We start from the raw sequence: 21,101 nt of genomic DNA on the forward strand, positions 1-21,101 counted from the left end.
CAATGTGATGTCATATTCATCAATCCAGTCTCAGGTTCATAAGATATATAAAAGTCGCAGAGGATAGATCCTTACCACTCTCGCAATACATCGAAATAACAAAGAGCAAATGAAAATAGGGTGAGACCAAAATGTTAACAAGTGTAATATACCAAAGTTTAAGTTTACCATAAATTACCAAGTGTAAGTTTACTGCCCCCCCCTCCAGATGGAAGAGTCATTTGGGCTAGTTAAATGTATGGAGAAAAAGAGAAAAGTAAATAGGCCAAAGAAATTACGAAATGCTGTTGGAAAGGGTCTCCAACGATTTTTGTTCCCATATCAGTTTAAGGAACTAGTACAGGGAACAAAGGCGCATCCACAGAGGGTACTGGGTTTGACCTTTCTTGAAATTTTTGTCTGACTCGTACAAAAAAAAATCATTTTATCGAAGTTTTGATGCGTTTTTAAAGCTTCTCCCCCCCCCCTCAAGCAATAATCCTGGATACGCCCATGACAGCGCTGCTAATGATAACTGGTATAATTTATACAAGTTATCTTACTGCAGCTAATCCAAATTGTTTTTTTTTTCTTTTACAATCTGTTATGAGCGAGGAGTTTCATAATTTTGTGTGTTCTTTGAAGATAGTCGATCGATTAATCAGTAATCCATGAATCGTCAAAAATATTACTCTTTGTTAGCTTCTTTTATCTTTTTGTGTTTCAACTTCATTTAATATTACTCATTTAATTTTCAAAACTCCATTTAATTTTTTAACAACTTCTCTTTTTCAGCAAAGGGTGAGTTATATAAAAATATAAAGTTGACTATATTTTCCACTTATACAGGGCTGTTCCATGTTTTAATGTCAGGCTTTGATGAAATATTTATTCGTTTTGACAGGGCCCTTGTAAAGCATTCGAATTAATGAGTTCTCCTGCTGCTCTTAAACCAATTGAACAACTAGTAAATTAAACAAATTAAAACCGTTATTTTTTTTTAATCAAGACTAGAACACTGTGAATGAGAATATGTTTTTATAATTTTTGGACTTATGAATTTGTTTAATAGAAATTAAGCTTCTTCTCGGTTACCCATTGTATGTGTCCAGCACGCGCACGCCCAAGGCCAATAGTCAGGATAAAAGGTGATGTTTTGTCAGTGATAAAATCATGAATGTGAGCAAAAAAGCCTCTTATACTCGTTGAAAGTAAAAACACCTTTTTATTTTATAGAAAAGACAGGATATTACACGCGGAAATCTATTTTTAGTATATAAATTTGATAATATCATTTAGACTCCTAGTGAAAAGAATTTTTTACTTTTTTTTTAATGAGTAATGGCTTGGTTTTAAAAAAAAAAAAAAATACAAAAATTCTTTTCGCGTTCAGACTAAGCCATGAGCCAGATTCCTTTTTTGGAATTTAAAATTGTTGTATTTTCTACTTATTTTGATAGAACCCTAGAGAGGTCTCCGAACAACTGTTTACTTTCTAAAATTCTTTGACATTAAAAAAAAAGCAACGTTATGTGAGGTTGATGAAAAAATCCCGTGAAATCGTTGTGACCTTTGACTATGAAGTTTAAGCGTTAATATTGAAATGATCTAGCATCAATTATTCTAGGACATATCATATTTTTGACAAGGAATATAGGAAAATAAAAAGGAAATAGTACCAACGATTTTGTAAGTGAAACGTTTTTGTCGTACTTTTCCTTTTCAAAATCGATATAATGTCAAAATGAGAGACTTAAGACCGATTCGATAACCTCATTTCCAACCTCCTATTTTAAGGTCACAACTTCTACTTAAAGCATAAGCCATGTTTAGAAATTCAAATACTGAAACCAAAGTAGCATCGTTTACAACTATTTTTAGTGGCCACTCTGCAATCTGTCATCCAGACTTATCCCCTTATGATCAGAAACTACCAGCCGTCATTCCTTACGCAGAGGAGAAGTGCTTCCCAAGGTGTTATCCCAAGCAGAGGCGTCACAAGCCATAATCCTTGGGTGGGGGGAGTGGGGGAGGGCAATGGGTTTTACCGACTGATTTGGCTGATATTGCGATTAAAGTTACTTCAATTTTTTTTGTTTGTTTACCAAATGAGACTGGTGTTCTTTCATTGGTTCACGTAATATATTTCCATCAGCCCATTAATTCTAATAAAAAAAAATTTGAGCCGGAAAAATAGTAGTGCTTAGCGGCACTATTTTACCAGCTCGATTTTTTTTTTACCAACTGGCTGAAAACATTGGGAACATTGATAACGGGGCGTAGCACCACCACAAACAGTAATTGCTTTGAAAACAGTTCCACAAGAAAATTTGACAGCTTTCTTGTGAATCTGTGTTTCCTATTCTTGGTTTGGACTCATTACAAATGCTTCTGGAGATTGTGTTCCAGCAAAATCCGGGGTAGCACATCCTTCACCTGAAGCTTGAAAAACACAGTTACTAAGTGTTGGCTAAGGTGATCCACCTCCACGTGACACCTCCCACCCACGTGACACCCCTGATCCCAGGAAAGTCCTTCAGAGAAAACTGAAAAAAAGTAGTACAAAATTTAATTTCATTAGTTTTAGATTTCATTGCTCTTAACGTTGTTTTAGACGTTGCTCTTAAATTTATAATGAAAAACCGTATTTAAAAAATTTAGTACATGAACAGCATCGGAACTTATAGAGGAACCATCGTTCTGTTTTTTGAGGGGATAGAAAACTAAATTGGTGGAGAAACAAGTCAAAACTAGGGGACGCGAAAAGACTACTGTCGTCACAGAGATAATTTTGAACATTTGAAAATTTAATGTCATCAGTAACGTATAATGTATCACTTTCGGTCACCTGTGATTCCAGACCGAAGCTGTTTCTGGTAGTGGGCAAACGTTTCATAATAAAAAGTCTGAGACTTTATACCTTCCGCAGGGTGATAAAGTGATATACCTTCGTAGGGGACTGCTAATGGTGACTAATATAGCTTATATATACTGATGGAAAAGTTATCTTCCCGCAGCTAGTGGGAGTCTTCCCGATAAAGTGGGAGTGTAGTTAACGGTAATCAATATAATATTATAAATAATGAAAATTAGTTATAGTTAATATAAAACAAACAATCATATTGTGTATGGTAACATTTTATGCTCCCAGCGAAAAATGCAATTTCATGATAAGCCTATAGCAGTAAGTTACACCAAAAGGGATAGATACTTAAATCAATGGGTTCGTTAGGTTCATTTCTTTAAAGAATGATCTAAACTTGTTTAAAAAGCAGGAAAATTATCCCTTTTGCAACGATTTTCAGCCAGTTTTAACACATTTTTCCAGCTCGAAAGAAAAATGCGAAGCGAATTCCAAAAATGTAATTCAGAAAATTAAATACAGATGAAACTCAGCTCTCCAATAACAAAATTATCATCTTGTAGTTGAAGAATTAAAACTTCAGGACTACAAAAACATAACTAACGTTAATGGTGCAACGAATTAAACTGTTTAATGAATTAAATTAATTGTTTAATGAGTGAATTAAAAATGTTTAATAAAGAAAATGCAAATATTCGGCAGAGGTCTCTGCTCACTTATCATTAGTGCAAAAAGAAGACAAATTTTTACATACCAAAACCTCACAAAGAGAACATAAACCTAACGTGGGAAAGTTATTTCGCATTTCCAGCTTGAGTAAATACAAATGTGTAAACAGGTGTTTCAGTTATATAGTTATACTGTTACATAAGAGCTGGTCTACTGCCCCATATCTACAAACAAACGAATGTTTTTTTTTCTTATTAAACCAAACACATAAATACAATTTGCGTAATATAGTGTGTATTTATAATATACGTGTCATTATTACGTAATATACAAAAAAAAAATTATTGAACTAAGCACAAATACAAATTTTCAGACAGCAAGTCACTTCAAAGAGAAATTTTGGAAAGGCACGAATTCGAAATAAAAACTAGCCATACAGACACATACATATATATACATATATATATATATATATATATATATATATATATATATATATATATATATATATATATATATGTTTATATTCGAGTAAAAAAAAAAAATGCTGCTGAAAGTCAGAGAACAAATAAGCCCACATCTTCACAGATCTAAAAAATCGCTATTTTCAATAATTTGTAATTTCCAATCGTGGCAGTGCAACTCATTCCACAGGGTTTATAGGAGCTGACCAAAAGAGATGGGAACTTATGTGCATCCAGGCTTTTAGGGGTGGAAGGACGAGGATTGTCAAATTAATTTTCTTTGCCTTTTAAAGGAATTCCTTCCATTTTCTATACATATTTAACGAGTCATAAAACATTAAGAGAAGTAATGGCCGCCAGTTCTCTGGGGCTACACAAATGTATTAAAACATACTATAAAACAACTAATTAGATATGGAATCATGTAAACAAATATACTGTATTATTTTTCGGCCGCGTTCCAAAATTATCAAGGAATTAGCTAGATTGAACGGTGTGGTTTTAAGACGTGCAAAACGTACTTATTAAAAATGTGTTTGTGACCTATTTCCTAAATTTTCAAGAATTGACTCAATATATAGTCCCCCCCCCCAAAAAAAAATACAATTTATACTGAGAACAAGATTTTAAATCCAAAAGAACTTGTAATTGGCTATTATAAAGGAATAAAAAATATATTTCGACATAAAAGAGTTGACAGCATAGCCAAATACACCAAAGACACAACTAGCTTGTGACACTAGAATTAAAGAAAAATAAAAAGGACTGGAAACTTCAGAGATGAAGAAAAAATTAAACGAAACATTTACAAGAAAAGATCGGGCGTGGATACCAAAAAATTCTACATTTTTTGCCTAACACTATTAATAATTCAAATTAACAAAATTACCAGTAATTAATATTTCAAAATAATTAATAAATACAAAATTAAGAGTGACCTGATATCTCTTCGCTTGGACTACAACTCAGCTGCGTAATTCAAAGAAAATCTCTAATACTTCTCGGAGAACTTAGACCTACATTTCACTCCTTGTCTCCCCAAAACAGCAAGCTCAACCTGTATCGATTGGTTCAGCCTGTTTAATAAGTAAATTCCTCCAATGCGTGTTATGTTCTCTTTTTTCACTGGCAGATAAAGTTGTGAATTTAAGCTTTTGATACCAAAATAGTTTTTAAAGCATATATTACAAAAAAAATATTCTTTTTACAAGTAGTTGTTTTCTAATAATAGTAAAAACCATAGAAACATTTTTCGGCTCGTCTTTAAGGTTCATGCTGTGAACCATTCCACCTTTCAAATTACTGAAGCCAATCCCTAGATCCAAATAAGAAATAAAACTACACAGAGTAAGACATTTTCCACATGACAAGAACCACATTTTTCAGTGGTAAGAACCACTAGAAACACGATTCCAAAAAGCAGTACGTACTGGACATCTTATGACTTTGATGAGGGTGCAACACTTATTTTTTTTTTAGCTTTAAAATAACACGCCTGAATTTGTTCTTGAAAAAAATTGCTTATACATTCCTTAGGATTGATTCCAATATAAGATGTGTCCTTGAAAACAGTTTTATTCTCAATTTTCTGACTCCCACTCAATGTCGTTAGTTTTAAAATGCCCTAAGAATGAAATTAGTGTTGTACCAATTCGGGATGTCAACAAATGACTTATTTTGGTATTTTCAGTGAAGACGGATTTTCACTTTCATCAAAAACTAAAAGAAATGCGCCCAAGGGCGTATTCAGAACTTTTAGGGGAGGGGGGTTATTACAAAAATACACTTTAAACTACGCATCGAGATTTGTTTATATTCATTTTTGTTACATTTTACTCGTCGGACAAAAATTCCGGGGAAATGGGTTTAAACCCGGTACCCCCCCCCCCCGGATACGGCCTTGCTCCCTCTTATTTCCATGAATTTATGCTACTCCCCCCTTTATGCATCACTGGTCACTTACAAAAACAAAAAAGCTTTTGGGTGTTAAAATATTGAAGTTTTTTTTAGTATTGGCACTCAAACACTAATTATCAGACATGGTGCAAAAATAAGCATTAAACATATGATCAGAATGTTTTCAAAATATATTTTTGCATGTTTTGATAGCATTTTTTCCGTGCGTACTGCCAGTTTGGTTGAGAGAAAAGTTTGTTTTTTTTAATTAATTTATGTAGTTGTGAATCCTTTTTAGAGAGATCAATGCTGCTAAATTGAGAATTCATAATTTTACTATTAAAAACCCCCTACCTTAACACAATTTATACTAATTGCAAGTGAATATCATTATTACTAATAGTTATTTTATTTCCAGATTTTACGGAACACAACGAGTTATCTTTTTTTAAGCTTAAACAATGAAAATATTCAGATCTCAGTCACGTTTAAAAACCAGTAATAATCAAAACTAGCCTACAAAAACGAAAAAGTACAATATAATCTATACTACATTAACATTAATTCAATGGAATGCGACATAAATCATAATCAACTTTGAAAAAAAAAGATGAAATTTGTACAATGAATGAGATAACGAAAGATCTACGAATCAGGTCGTAATTTGGGTCATTGACTTCGTTTTTTGTGTTGATCGTTTAACCTCGCGTAGGTTTAAAGATCCAACCAAAAAGGCGTCAATGACACAAATTACAAACGATCACCCTACACATTTTTAGAAGAAACCCCTTCTGAATCACACATTAACATTTTCTGTATCAGTAGCACGCAAACTGAGATTCCACGATCTTTCTTGTAAGTTACAGTCCGTTCCATAAACTCAATTTGTCTCTTCGAATTTCAAATGAAAAGATTGTTTCCATCTGTTTGTAACTTAAACAAAAACTGATAAGCCTCCAAATATTGTTCTGAAAGTGCATCCCAAAAATATTGTCAGGCGGTTCTTTCTGGCGTTATTGGGAGTGTCCTAAATCCCCCATCCCCGACAAGATAAGGACACTCAATGAAAAATTAATATCTATAGTTTGATAAAGTTTTAATGGCTTGTTTATGCCATTTATGGAATAATTTTTTAAAGCAAAATTGGTCTAATTTCTAATAAATCCATGGATCTTCTAGTTTAAGGTTCAGCTCCAATGGCAAATTCATCTTCTAACAACCTTGTACAACCCAGGCTAACACACAAAACAGAGTTCACACCACGTTTACACACAGAGCACCCATGTATTAGTCCAGAGGACCCCCCCCCCTGAAGTAATGTGGCCTAAAAACGTCTTTTTGTGTATTTATAGCAGGGCCGTATCCAGGATTTTTGTTCAGGGGGGGTTTTACTAATTTTGGACTTTTTTTGGGGGGTTTTTTACTAATTTTTGACTCAGTTTTCGACTAATTTTACTGGTTTTTATCTAGGTTTTACTAATTTTCGACTTATTTTCGAGTCGGTCAAAAATTTCGGGGGGGGGGGGGGTCAAACCCGGAAACCCCCCCCCCCCCCTGGATACGGCCTTGATTTAGAGTTAGATCAGGCAGACCCCTTTTGGCCCTTGAAAATATCTGTGACAAATGAAAATAACCCAATAAATCCTAAGACACCTTCATTTTGGCCGTTTTGAGAAATAATATTATATATATATATATATATATATATATATATATATATATATATATATATATATATATATATATATATATATATATATATATATATATATATATATATATATATATATCAAACTTGTGGTTTCAATCGTGGCAGGGGCACCAATCGGGAAGGAGGGGGATCGCCTTCTCAAGATTTAAAAAATGCCTTTTGTATTATTTTCATTGAAGAAATCGAAAAATGCACCCCCCCCCTCTCTAGATTTTGAAAAATACCTTTCCTTTTGTATTAATAAAAATAATAAAAAAATCTTCCCCCTTCTCCCAAATTTTGGTGAAACGGATGAACTTTAATTCAGTGGCGCCATTTCACTAAAATAGATGGGGGGGGGGGGTCAAAATGCGTTTCTCAAAATTAAAGGACGTAGTTTTGCTGTTTTTTTCAATGAAAATACCAAAAAAGTGTTTTTCAAAATCTTGAGGGAATAGTCCGTAACAACCCCACGAACCCCCCCCCCCCCCATCGACACCTACATTAACTGATACTGTGAATTAAGTTTTCAACAAAAATTACATAATCTTTAATTGAAATCAAAATTCTAATAAATTTTTACTTTTTAAATTTCCCTAGTTCTAGAGGGTTATGCTATGCTATCTTTGACCGTATATTCAGTAGAGCAGAATACTAAGTGTCAGCTTTAATTTTTTGTTGTTTGGATGTTATTTTTTCTTATTTTCCGCTTTTTTAAGTAAAATCTTGCTTGCTGTTTTGTCATAGGCCTTCTGTAAATTCCCACTTTTTTGTTTAATTTTTTCCTATCATACAATATGTGGCTTTTCCTCCGATAGAATACTGATACTTATTGGGATTAAAAAATAAAACCGACTGATTACTTGATTAACCAACTGATTAAAATTAAACTAACTTTAGTTTAAACTTAGATTAAATTTTAACTTGCTGATTGATAAAAAATTAAACTAACTGATTTCATTTAACAAAATTTTATTTATTTCTTCACAGACTCATGGACCATTCGTTTTTTTAAAATCTGTTTTAAGTTAAATCTAAATTCAAATGAGAATATGTATTGTCATTTCCCCTCCCTTGTTTTTGTAATGTAGGGATACCCCTTTTCAGGTATACTGCTACTGCTTTCAACTTTCTGTTTTGTTTTTCTGTATTTGTTAATGTCAAATGCAGATCTAGAGCAAAATCTTAGAAGAGAGAGAGGGGGGGGGCAATGTGAAGGGCACCAAAAATAAACCAAATTGGCAATTTTGTTTAAAAAAGAGCAATAAAAGATAAAAAAAAACAAATGAGGGTTCCAGAAAAATCTGCCCCACCCCCGCCCCATCCTGAATCCAACCCTGGCTAATGTTATAGATTACCAAAAAAAGTTCTTTGCCGCTTGAATAACAAACACTAATAAGAATAAAAATTAATAAAATAACAAACGACAATAAAACTAATGAAAATAATAATTATACTACGAATATAAAATAAGAATAAAAAAACCAGTAAGAATTAAATGGGACCAAAAATTTTATGAATATAAAACTTTGATAAAATAAAATAGTGCTTTGTTTTTTTTCTTTTACAAAAAATCACGAAAGAGACCACGAACAAACACAAAAAGGCCACTGCGGCCCTAAGCCTTATTCATATATGCAATGGTTCATCCTTGTTAAGAAGAAGACACTAAAAGACTTAACTTTAAGGTCTAGGCACCCGGGCATGTGCTCCCTGAAGGATAGAGAAAAAGACATACAATTTTCTATTTCCCTCTCTTGTAACCTGGTTTGTCAATATAAAGGAATTATTTAAATGAATATATTATTTTTATAACATATTATAATAAATACATTTGGACAAAATATATTTTGTTTAAACACAAATGTTTAAACATTTTATTTGTATATTTTGTTTAAAATATATTTTCAAACAGATATATATATATATATATATATATATATATATATATATATATATATATATATATATATATATATATGTGTGTGTATACACTATGTTTACATCTCATAAGTCATGTTTCTCCACATAAAGGGTTCTGTCATAATCAAAGGTCAGCATAACACTAGACTGTTAAATTATGGTTATAACGCATGAATACCGCATCTGAACTTTTCACACTTCTAAGATTATTACATAAAATCGCATATTACATGGGCGCCCATAAGCTGAATTTTAGAGAGGGGGGCTAACCTGGTCTAATCAGCACTTCCAATGCTGTATAATATGAATCCCAAAACAAAAATATATGGCAGCATCATTCAGCCAGGCGGGCCCTGCCCCCCCCCCCCATTATGGGCGCCCATGATATATTAAGCTGCTCTCAATGGGAAGACCAACATATATTCAATCGTAACTTGATCCTCTCTTTGAGATTAGGTTATGCCCAATTCACAATGAATTTTACTGTAACTCGGATTTATCTAGCGCTAATTTAAGCCAATCAGATTTGTTGGTAGAATTTTTCAGCCAATCAGAAAATTCAACGAAAAATTTGATAGGCTCAAATTAGCGCCAGCTAAGTCATGCTGTTAATTAAATCTCATAGCAAATGGGCCTTTGGCAAGCGGTTTTAATAACTATCTCATACGCATTAAAATGTCAGATTAGACCTTTAGGTTTGACAGCAACAAAACATTACTAAATTGTGACTCTGTGAGCGTGACTGTATTATCACTATATGTGACTATGCTACTTTACAATGATTGAAAACAAACATTACTTTTTCCAATAAACATAAAGAATTTTTGCTTCTTAATCAAAACTAAAACTAATCTTCTCTCAATGCTATTTGACAAAAAGAAATTAACTAAACTCGCTGAGGGTATTTGGGAGGTTTTTGATGATAATGATCATTTATGAATAGGGGCAGTTAGATGACAAATAAAATTAACTAAATTATTACTTTCTACAAAAATTTTAAAGTAATAACATTCACCAATAAAATAATATTAAGGAACAAAAAATACGCATGATTTCAAACTATATATAGATTCAGTTGATAAAATATATTATTCTCTAGTTCATTAACAGAATTGAAGAGTAATCATAAGGTTTGAAAAGGATTTTGCTCCCTAATAATTCACTCCAATAATTTCAGTATGTCTAAATACATACATTTAATATATGGTACCATAATGTCATTAATGAGGCGCTAGTGACTCAGCAGAAAATCTTATAATGAGAATTTTTAAGGAATCGGAATCTCTAAGGATTTTGTTCCCCGAAAATTCACTTGAATAATTTCAGGATGTGCAAATACATACATTTAGTGTATAATCTAAGGTACTATAATATATATTAATGAGGCGATAGTGACCAAACAGAAAATATTTTAAAGAAAATTTCTAAGGAATTCCCAGGGATTTTACTCCCTAATAATTCACTCCAATAATGTGTTAATACATTTATTTAGTGCATAGTATATGGTACCATAATATACATTAATGAGGCGCTAGTGACTCTGCAGAAAATCTTCCAATGAGAATTTTTGGGAAATCGGAATGTCTAAGGATTTTGCTCCCAGAAAATTCACTTGAATAATTTCAGGATGTGCAAGTACATACATGTAGTAGATAATCTAAGGTACTATAATATACATTAATAAGGTGCTAGTGACCAAACAGAAAATATATTAAAGAGAATTTCTAAGAAATTCCCAGGGATTTTACTCCCTAATAATTCACTCCAATAATGTGTTAATACATTTATTTAGTGTATAGTATATGGTACCATAATATACATTAATGAGACAAAGGTGACTCTGCAGAAAAAATGTTAATGAGAATTTTCAAAGAATCAGAATTAACATACAAGTATCAGATTGTATTTCATCCTTGATTTTAAATATTTTTCTTCTTGAGTACATTATAATGAAAAGAATATAATACATAAAACAATTACATTTGAAAAAAACAACACATTAATAGGTTTAAATTTGATCTAGCCTATACTAGTATGTATTACAAACTTACATAAATATTTGTCATTCAAATTGCTTATGCTTATAATATTCCCTTATGTTGGTTTGAACTGTTGTCATATGGAGTCCTACATCTGAAGGCCCCAAATTCCAAAAATATTTTTATTTTTTTCACCCTTTTCCTTCATGGATTAGCCTTGAGCATCAAATACCATATTTAGAGATGAAGGTATATCTTTAAAAAAGGGTAGATGAAAGATATTATATATATATATATATATATATATATATATATATATATATATATATATATATATATATATATGTATACATTGGAAACATCACAGAAGTACGAAATGAACCCCCCTCCCTTCCTCTTCAGTATTTACCTTTCACCTGGTTAAACTGTTTTGATAGGTAAAGCATACTCATAGGTAATGATGAGAATAGTCCTTGATCTCAGGGCAAAATTGTCGTTGAATAGATATTTTACTACACAATTTAATATAGCTTGTTTTTCTCATTTAAATGATATGTGAAGAGGCCTTATGGGGCCCATATTTACTTTTCTGAATAAGAACATGGATTATCTAATGTACACAAAGACATAGGAGACTAAAATATTCACTTGTGTCTTTTCAAAACAAGCTCCTGGGCAGAAGAATAATTTCACTGTCAATGCAAATCATCAATTAAAAAAAGAATAAAAAATAAAGAACCCAATGACACTGATTTCTAACATATTTACAGAAATGTAGAAATGCACTTCTTTGAAACTTTAAACTTAGAATCTTCAGGTGCAAAGAATCAGTGTTCCTAGTAAAAAAATGGAGGGGGGGCGTTCTACGTAGCTGGTTCCGTGTCAAAAGGTGGAGACACCGTGTCAACATGCATGCCTTCCATTGGTTCTGTTTCATCTTCTCCACAGGCTGGAACAGTTTTATCTGTTTCAGAGGTAATATTTTCATACATTATTTTATAGTTGATAAAAGCCTTGTCAATATCTCGGTGCACTTGCACAATACGGTCAATATTTGGATCAATATCAATTATTTTTTCTTTCAAATTTCCTACACTTCGAAATAAATCTTCCAGCTCCTTTGCACTTATTTGTTTTATTTTAAAGTGATCCTTTTTAGGACTCTTATTTTGAGTTTCCTTATTTTCATTACTATCACGACACCCTGGAATAATGAAAAAAAAAAAATCAGTAAGATACGAAAATAAACCAAAAAACTAAAAATTAATTTCTCTGCACATAATTCTATTTCACTTCACAAGAAAAAAAAAACACCAAATTAACAACCATAAGTACATCACAACGTTGTGGTGGTAGGCCAACAAGAAGAAGGTATATTCCTTTTAGATAGATGGGCATCACTGGAAATTCCAGAGATGGAATTTTACTATGTTCTTTATAGGGAAAAGGGAGGGGGGGGGGTAAAAAAGGATATCTCTGGAATCTAGATGGTCCTGCCTTGCATGCAGGTTTAGTATAGATCTTATAGTAATAAAGAAGGGCATGCCATACAACTTCCTTGAAAGATAGAAAAGAAAAACACTTCATATACTAACTGAAATTTAATAAATATTTTATTTAAAGAAACAGTCTACAAAAAAATAAAAAAAAATAAAAATAAAATGAAAATTACAATAATTCTGAAACAATGACTTTTATCTGGATTCAAGTGAACACTAATTTAGCATTATGAAAATCAAGTATTCCAAAAAAAAAGCCCAGCCCCTTAAACATGAAGTCCAATTGGAACAAAAATTATGTCATTATTGAAAGCATTGAATTGGAGGTTTTATATGTTGCAGAGACTCAATTGCAATGATATATGTTCGTTTTATGTTTCAAATTTTGCTCTTTATATCAGCTACAAAACATAACTTATTTTTACCAAAAAGGAGTATTTGTGAACTAAGTGAAAGAGGAAGGAAGTTAAAATTAAGTAAAAGAAAGATCAACTATGTTGTAGCTGCCCCTCACCCTTGTCCCAAAGCAAATTATGCTCCTAGGATAGGGGAAGGGCACTAATTCTTTGAATCAAGAGTATTTTCTTGTTTTAATCTATTAATAACCTTGTATTCTCCATAACAATAGAATTTTAATGATCAGTTCCTCTAAAATTTTCCAATCCAAGAAGTAAAAAAATAATGAAAGTATGCTTTGTTAAGGCAAGCCCAAAATTCTTCACAGCATTGCAGCAGAAAAATTGTAATAATAATGAAAACAATTACTAGACATCTAAAATTCTCCTTATGTCCTTCAGTTTTCTAATATCTCTATATATTTCATACGGGACTATAGTTCATCAATATTTTTTTTATATGCAACTCATCAAAGATACCAAGGCTAACATACCCCTTGGACTCTTTTAGTGAAAAAACTGCAGATTTCTTTAAGGGAAGTTTAAGAGAGGAAACCCATATCTAATGCTCTATTTTTAACAAAAACTAGTGTCAACTTCTTTGTTCTCTTCATCAAAGTTACAGATTTTTTTGAAAGACTCATTGGGTATACTTTTAAAGCTTAAATCAAACAGAAATAAATTTGTTGAAAACAAGAAACTTTTTTTCTGACGGAAGTCAAGAGTAAAGTTGAGACTTGAAGTAAACAAAAATTATTGTTTATGCAAAACTGGCAGTTTATGACAATGCTTCCTAACCCAGATTTTGGATACTGGATTGTAACAACATGTAAAAAATTCTTATAAATCAGAAACAGGTCTTTTTCAAATCGATTTTGTTTTCATTTTATTCCTTGGTATATCTACCAAGGCTGTATCCAGGGGGGGGGGTTACCTGGTTTGAACCCCGCCCCCTGAAATTTTTAAACCCCCCCCCCCCGAACAAAATTCCTGGATGTGATGGCGATATCTATACATCTTTTCAGTTTTTACAATCTTATTGCTGTATAAGAACAATTGTTGTGAAACAGCCTCTACAAATGTAGCAATATTTCACACCAGATTTTTCAAACTAAGTGATTTGAAATACACCAATAAGCTGTTTGCTTTGACTTAGGCCATTTATTATTGTTTATTATAAAATCATTATTATTGGCTGTTCAAAATTGTTTATTATTGAAAAAATCTCTCATTTATCTACAAAACTACTCATGAAACTTCTCACAAAACCACTAACATTTCTTTCAACAATTGAAAAAAACAACACCAAAGGTCCTCAATTTTTGTTTCAGCAAGTCTGTAAAAAAAAAATTGAGTTTGTAAACTGATCAAACAAAGCACTGCTATTTTACTGCAAAACTGGCCCAAGTAAACTGACTTGTAATATTTCCCAGTATCTGCAGAATTCTGGAGAACTAGCTCTTTGCTGAAAACTGAGCTTTCCCCAAGTTTTTAGAGAAAACTAAAATTACATATAATGAAATACTCTTGAGAGTCTTGTAAGTTAATCATATGTTTTCAGCAGACTACTTAAGGCCATTTCTGCTCCTAATCTGGGTTGGTTTTGTGTTTTCAGTAAAGTGCTAGTGTTACAGAATTCTACAAAAAGGCTTTAGTCAGTTTGCATCACAAGTTAGGAAACATCAAAAGTCAGTTTTTTGAAGTGGTTTTGCAGATAGCCTATAGCTTAAATTAAGTGCAAAACAATAATTTTTGCTTGTTTTAAATTTTCATTTCACTCTTTACATCAATCAGAAGAACTTTGTTTGCTTTTACAATAATATATAATATCATATATATTGTGAAAAAATTTGCAGTAGGTGCTCAGTATGCAAAAAAAAAAAAAAAAAAAAAAAACATAGCCATAAACCAAAAAAAAACAATACTATCTAATCAAGTCTATATAAATTTAAATTCATTAAAACTAACAAAGATAATAAAATTGGTACCTATGGGGTTTTGTGTTGTTGTTTGAGCATTATGTCCATTGGTGCATTTTCCAACAGGTGAGGCACCTTTAAGTAGATGTCTCCTCTCTGAGTCAGAGAAGGCAGACGCTGGGAAGTGCTTTGGGCATACTCTAGGGTCTTTGCGATTTAACACATCTTTTGGATTAAGGTCTAAGGCTAGTATCCAGTCATTTCTGCGTTCTTCCTGGCTAGGGAATTTGAAGAACCGGATCCCTTGCAATCTTGGTGCTTTACATGAAGGAACAATACATACTGATGGCATGATCCTACAAAGAATACAGAGCTTTGTGTAAAATCTGAAAGCTTAGCATGTAAAAACAGCTTCTATATATAGTAAAATATAGAACAGATATGTAAATCTGCAAATAAGTCTTCTTAATTCATGCTTCAATTTACTTTTTTCCTGTCTGATATTCTTTCCTATACATAGCCTTATACCACTTCCAGCAATGGCATCCAATAATTGATGATTTTGGCCTATGGTGTTTCTAGTTATGCTGACTTGTAAGTAAGAAACCAGAACTTAGTTTGGTAGTTGTGCTTCCTATTTTGGACTAAGCACTAGAGTAACAAAAGTACTGTTACAGTAGCACTATTTGTTCTCCTGTTCCATAGGAGACCATAAAGAACCCTACATGACAGTAGTACCATTTGATTGTCTGTTCAACAATGTTTCCAATCATAATGATGCTAATGTGATAACTGTACCCTATACCCCTCTCTCCCTCAATGGAGCAAGTTTAGCCCAAGGTCATATACAGAACTATCCTGAATAGGCCAAAATTGCATTATAAAACAAATGATGACCAGAAATAATGGTAAATTATTTTTTCCTTGGTTAATTTGCTAGCTAAGAGATGAATACACCATACAATGCATCTTTTAAGACCTCACTGAAATTCAAATCCTTTTATTTCAAAAATCTCACAAACCTAACTACCCTACCAATGTCTCACATTTCCCTTTCCCTCAAATGAGTCTGGATATAGTCCTCAGCTATACAAAAAGTTAACTAATTTTGTGTGTTTGAATTATTGTTTGTGCTTGAATCCCATAGAAGCTAGTTTATAATGGAAAATAAAGCTAATTTGGGACCAAAGCATCTAAAATTAAGAAACTTTTGTATACAACCAATGGCAATATCCAGTCCCATCAGAGCAACTACAAAACATTTGTAAGGTTAGTATTTAGTATATTGTTTTCAGAAACTGTTAAGAACTCTATTGTGTGGCAGACCAATTTAACAAAATTATTCTAAAAAATGCAAGTCTTTAGAACAAGAAGTTTTAGGTAATCCAGTGGGAAGATTCCTCCTGAGAAGGGATCATGATAAAAACAAAAGGGTAGTACCCTTAAATTCTCTATTCAAGGCTCATTCTACATATAATGATTGGTATGATAACACCCCACCCCTCTAATGGTGTAATATATAGCCATATTCTATACACAAAACTTGTTATGACATGGATTAAAATCAAATGATTTACTGAAATTATCTACTATTATAAAGTAAGAATTTTACTGACATGGTGTTTTCTTGTGAAAGGGATCACAGTCTGTTTTATGAAGCACTATAACAAGAATATTACCTTATAATGTAAAGAAAATTTATATTAGATATATTTTCTTGGTTGCTTCCAATTAATCCAAGTTTTCCCAGTATATTATATTTTATTTGAAATGATGTTAATTTTTCATCTATTCTGGTATTTTAAATATCTATGATATTAAATTCTATCTATCCTTTTATCAACAAAGATTCATGAATACAGAATTTAGAAATTCTAATTTAAATAATTTAAAATTAGATGATTCTAGAATATTAACAAAGGCATTTTTTCTGTTAGACTCTAGAAAGATTAATGGGGGAGGGGGGGATGGAGAATAGTTATATATATATATATATATATATATATATATATATATATATATATATATATATATATATATATATATACATATATATATATATATTCAAATGTATGTTTAAGTATTGTTTTCTCAGAACACACTGACATTCAATGGCAAACAAATGAACTTTCAAATGGGGATAAATCCATTTATTTAGACACTGAAAAATCAGGTACAAAAGTCCAGGTGTTTTGATCACATATACAGCAACAGTCTTCAGTTAAAATACTAAAATAATAAAATTGAAACTAGCATATTTATATACAAAAAATAAATAACTTTTTGGGTCATTCATAAATTAATGAATTTCCAGATCATTTAATAGATTATTTTCAGAGAGAGTTAATTCAAAGTTCTTGATGTAAATTTTCTTCTTTAATCTTACCCAAATATAAAACAAATTTCTAATGAAGGTGGCAAAGCCTTCCATGTCTTCTAAGTGCAAACAAAATGTTGAGTTTATAGTTTTTTACTGGGTTGGTCTTGTTTCCATATTTATACAATGTATTTTTGACATAACTCATTTGATTAGGTGTTGTTTTCTCAGACTGCATTCCCATTCTATGACAAACAAATTAACTTTCAAATGGAGATAAATCCATTTATTTAGACAGTGAAAAGACAGGTACAAAAGTCCAGATATTTCAATCACATAAACAGTAACCATCTTCAGTAAAAATACTAAAATTGAAACTAGCATACTGATATACAACAAAATAAATAACTTTTCTGGTCATTCACAAATTAATGAACTTCTGGATTATTCAATAGATTATTTTCAGAGAATTCATTCAAAGTTCTTGATGTAAATTTTCTTCTTTAATCTTGCCCAAATGTGAAACAAATTTCCGATGAAGGTGGCAAAACCTTCTGTGTCTTCTAATTACAAATCAAATGTTGAGTTTATAGTTTATAGGTTTGTCTCATTTCCCTATACATACAACACATTTAATTAGGTGTTGTTTTCTCAGACCACACTGCTGTTCTATAACAAACAAATAAACTTAATGGGGATGAATCCGTTTATTTAGCAATTAGAAGACATGGAAGGTTTGCCACCTTTATTGGAAATTTGTTTTACATTTGGGCAAGATTAAAGAAGAAAATTTACACCAAAAAATTTATGTCAATGAACCCTAACTTAACCCTTTTCTAAGATAGCCAAAAGGAGGCTAGCTAAAGTAGAGTTTTACCTCAAAACCAATTGGCCTATTGAATTGAGAAAGAGCATAAAAATAGGCATCAAATGATATTTTCACTTTCATCTTAGCTAAATTATAAGGCCTACTGCTCTAATCCTGAACATATTTAGGTAAATTTGTACCAAATCATATTATTGACTTACAAATAAAGTGATAATACTACTTGATGCCTTTTTTATGCTCTTTCCAAATATAATAATCATTTTTGTTGAAAATGAATTTTTACCCCACCCTTATATATACCAATTCAGGGTATATATTTGCACATTAGGGGGGTAGGGGTAAAGTTTAAACTTACCTTCCATTTACATCAGAAATAAAATTTGTCCCCACCCCCTAATGTGCAAATATATACCCTGAATTGGTATATATAAGGGTGGGGGTAAAATTCATTTCTGACAAAAATGATTATTATATTTGGAAAGAGCATAAAAAAGGCATCATGTGGCATATTCACTTTATTTTTAAGTCAATAATATGATTTGGTAAAAATTTACCCAAATATATACCCTGAATTGGTATATATAGCCTAGGGGTGAGGGTAAAATTCATTTCTGACAAAAATGATTATTATATTTGGAAAGAGCATAAAAAAAGGCATTGAGTGGTATATTCAATTTATTTGTAAGTCAAGAATATGATTTGGTAAAAATTTACCCATATTTAATTTTAGAAGTGTTGTAGGCTAAAGCAGAATAGCCTAATTGAATTTAAATAGGCTAGGCTAACTTTTGTCATGACTTACTTACTGGAAAACAAGTTTTTCTAAAATTGTAGTCAGTCAATCCTAGTCCCAATTATCAGGCAATCCCAACTAGGCCTATCTAATCATATACACATTATGTCCAAGATAAGGAGCTTGTTGTCCTTCTTCAGCCTTTTAATTAAGGTAGGCTATTTGTCTAAGCTTATGCACTATCCAAGTATTAGGGGTCTCACCCTGGTCATATTCATTTGACCACTAGGAGGATGGGGTAGAGTAAAGTTATGCACACTTTGGAAAGATACAAGTAAATAGGGTAAAAGACCTCTTTTTGAGAAAGACCAATTTTCTTTGGCATTTTGGAAAAATAGCAATGGGTTTTTGGACTGCCCCTTTTTTACTATAGTATGACACAATGCAAGTGTAGACCCAATCATCTCTCACTAGAGCCAGCCCAGTGGGAGTAATTTGTCATCATAAATCCAATGTGTGGTCTATGTTTTGACAAGCAAGTGCAATGAAAGAAATATATAGGCTATGTAATATTTGTGATTTATAGAATAAAAATCAAGAAATAAAAGTTGTATTTTTAGAATCAGAAGACAATCAGCTTTCTATTAATATGTGAATAATACTGAAACACTAAAAAGATACTTACATCAAAGTAGGATAATTGATATTTCCAAAAAGAGGTCTTTCTAAGTAAGTCAATAAACTAATCATCTTCAGTGAATGATCTTAAATAATTTAATAATAAACATAATGTTGATTTGCTTGGATTTTTAGCTATTCATTGGCCTAGGTACAAACCTTTTCAACTCTAATTTGATAACAAGATATGAGGTTTTAAGTTTTACATCATTTTGCTCAATTGGATACTGGCTTTTACCTTAGGCTAGGCTATTTTTAGGATTTTCAAAGCAGTTTTCAAAATGCTGTAGTATTTACTTCTGCAGAGGCAAAGCACTAAAGTAGTACTGTTTATTCATTGAAAAATTCCTAAATAACTTTTTAGATTTTTCTCCTAGCCTATCAGTGTTCATTTGCTTTAGGCTACTCATCATCTTGCACAGGTTAGCCACTACATAAGCTACCAAAACAAACGAAGGGCAATTTACCTAAGCAAGATCAATTCGACTTTAAACAGTGAATCAGTCTTGATCAATGAAACCCTCGATGTTTAGGACAATACAAATATTCTCTATATTTATAAAAATTATTCTAAGGCTCTAATATTGATAATGGTGATGGTCAAATTCATCACAGTGTTTCCACTTATGTTTTCAAAAATCTGTAAAATTCTGACACTTTTCGGGAGAAAATCGGGAGATAGCTCTCAGGATTCGGGAGAAAATTGGGAGATGGGTCTCAGGATTCGGTAGAATTTTCAGTAAGATTTTTTTTATTTTGCATTAAGTTTTTGGAGATGTTCAAGCGATTTGCGAATAAAGTACCACATTCTAAAAGTTCAGAGTGCAGATTTACTGGAGCCAGCTGCAATTCCGGAAAGAAAATTTGTCGATCAACTTTGTCAAACATGACAAAAGGAAGCAGCTAGAAGCTTGAAATGTATTTAATTTTGAAACTAAGTGGAGTCATATTTCATTCAGACTCTAAGGCTATTTAATTAAGACATTTTTCTTCATCGACCCCTACTTTTTTGTCCTTTCAGGCTCCACATGACAGCCCACTAAGTTCAGGACGGGACATAAAACCTGGACGAATTATGGACACCAGGCCTTTGACCATAGAGTTTGAGTTAAGCGGATAATTTGTTTTTACCACCATCCCCAGAGTTATTCACAAATGATAAAGAGAAAACGCAAAGTCGCAGCTCATTAGTATTCATATAACTAAAAAAAATAGCAGAACTTTTAGACACATATACCACATTACATTCATAATCTGTGTCTATCGCA

The 21,101-nt window shown here is 31.9% G+C and overlaps 2 protein-coding genes across 2 annotated transcripts in view; one reads left to right on the forward strand and one right to left on the reverse strand.

The window, feature by feature from the left end:
• The window catches only part of Sln (monocarboxylic acid transporter silnoon), a 106,362-nt gene that overhangs the window by 54,771 nt on the left and 30,490 nt on the right, over positions 1-21,101 (forward strand). The window lies entirely within an intron of this gene.
• LOC148940611 (uncharacterized) lies at positions 10,398-20,416 on the reverse strand. The gene is made up of 3 exons (XM_089105587.1): positions 20,301-20,416; positions 15,346-15,632; positions 10,398-12,667 (listed from the first exon to the last, which is right to left on the reverse strand). The coding sequence occupies exons 2-3, from the start codon at positions 15,626-15,628 to the stop codon at positions 12,327-12,329; spliced, it is 624 nt and encodes a 207-aa protein (XP_088961713.1). The 5' UTR covers positions 15,629-15,632; positions 20,301-20,416; the 3' UTR covers positions 10,398-12,326.

This window comes from Artemia sp. Qi Xiang Cuo, chromosome 19 (genome assembly GCF_049724085.1).
Source record: "Artemia sp. Qi Xiang Cuo chromosome 19, ASM4972408v1, whole genome shotgun sequence".
Lineage (NCBI taxonomy): Eukaryota > Metazoa > Arthropoda > Branchiopoda > Anostraca > Artemiidae > Artemia > Artemia sp. Qi Xiang Cuo.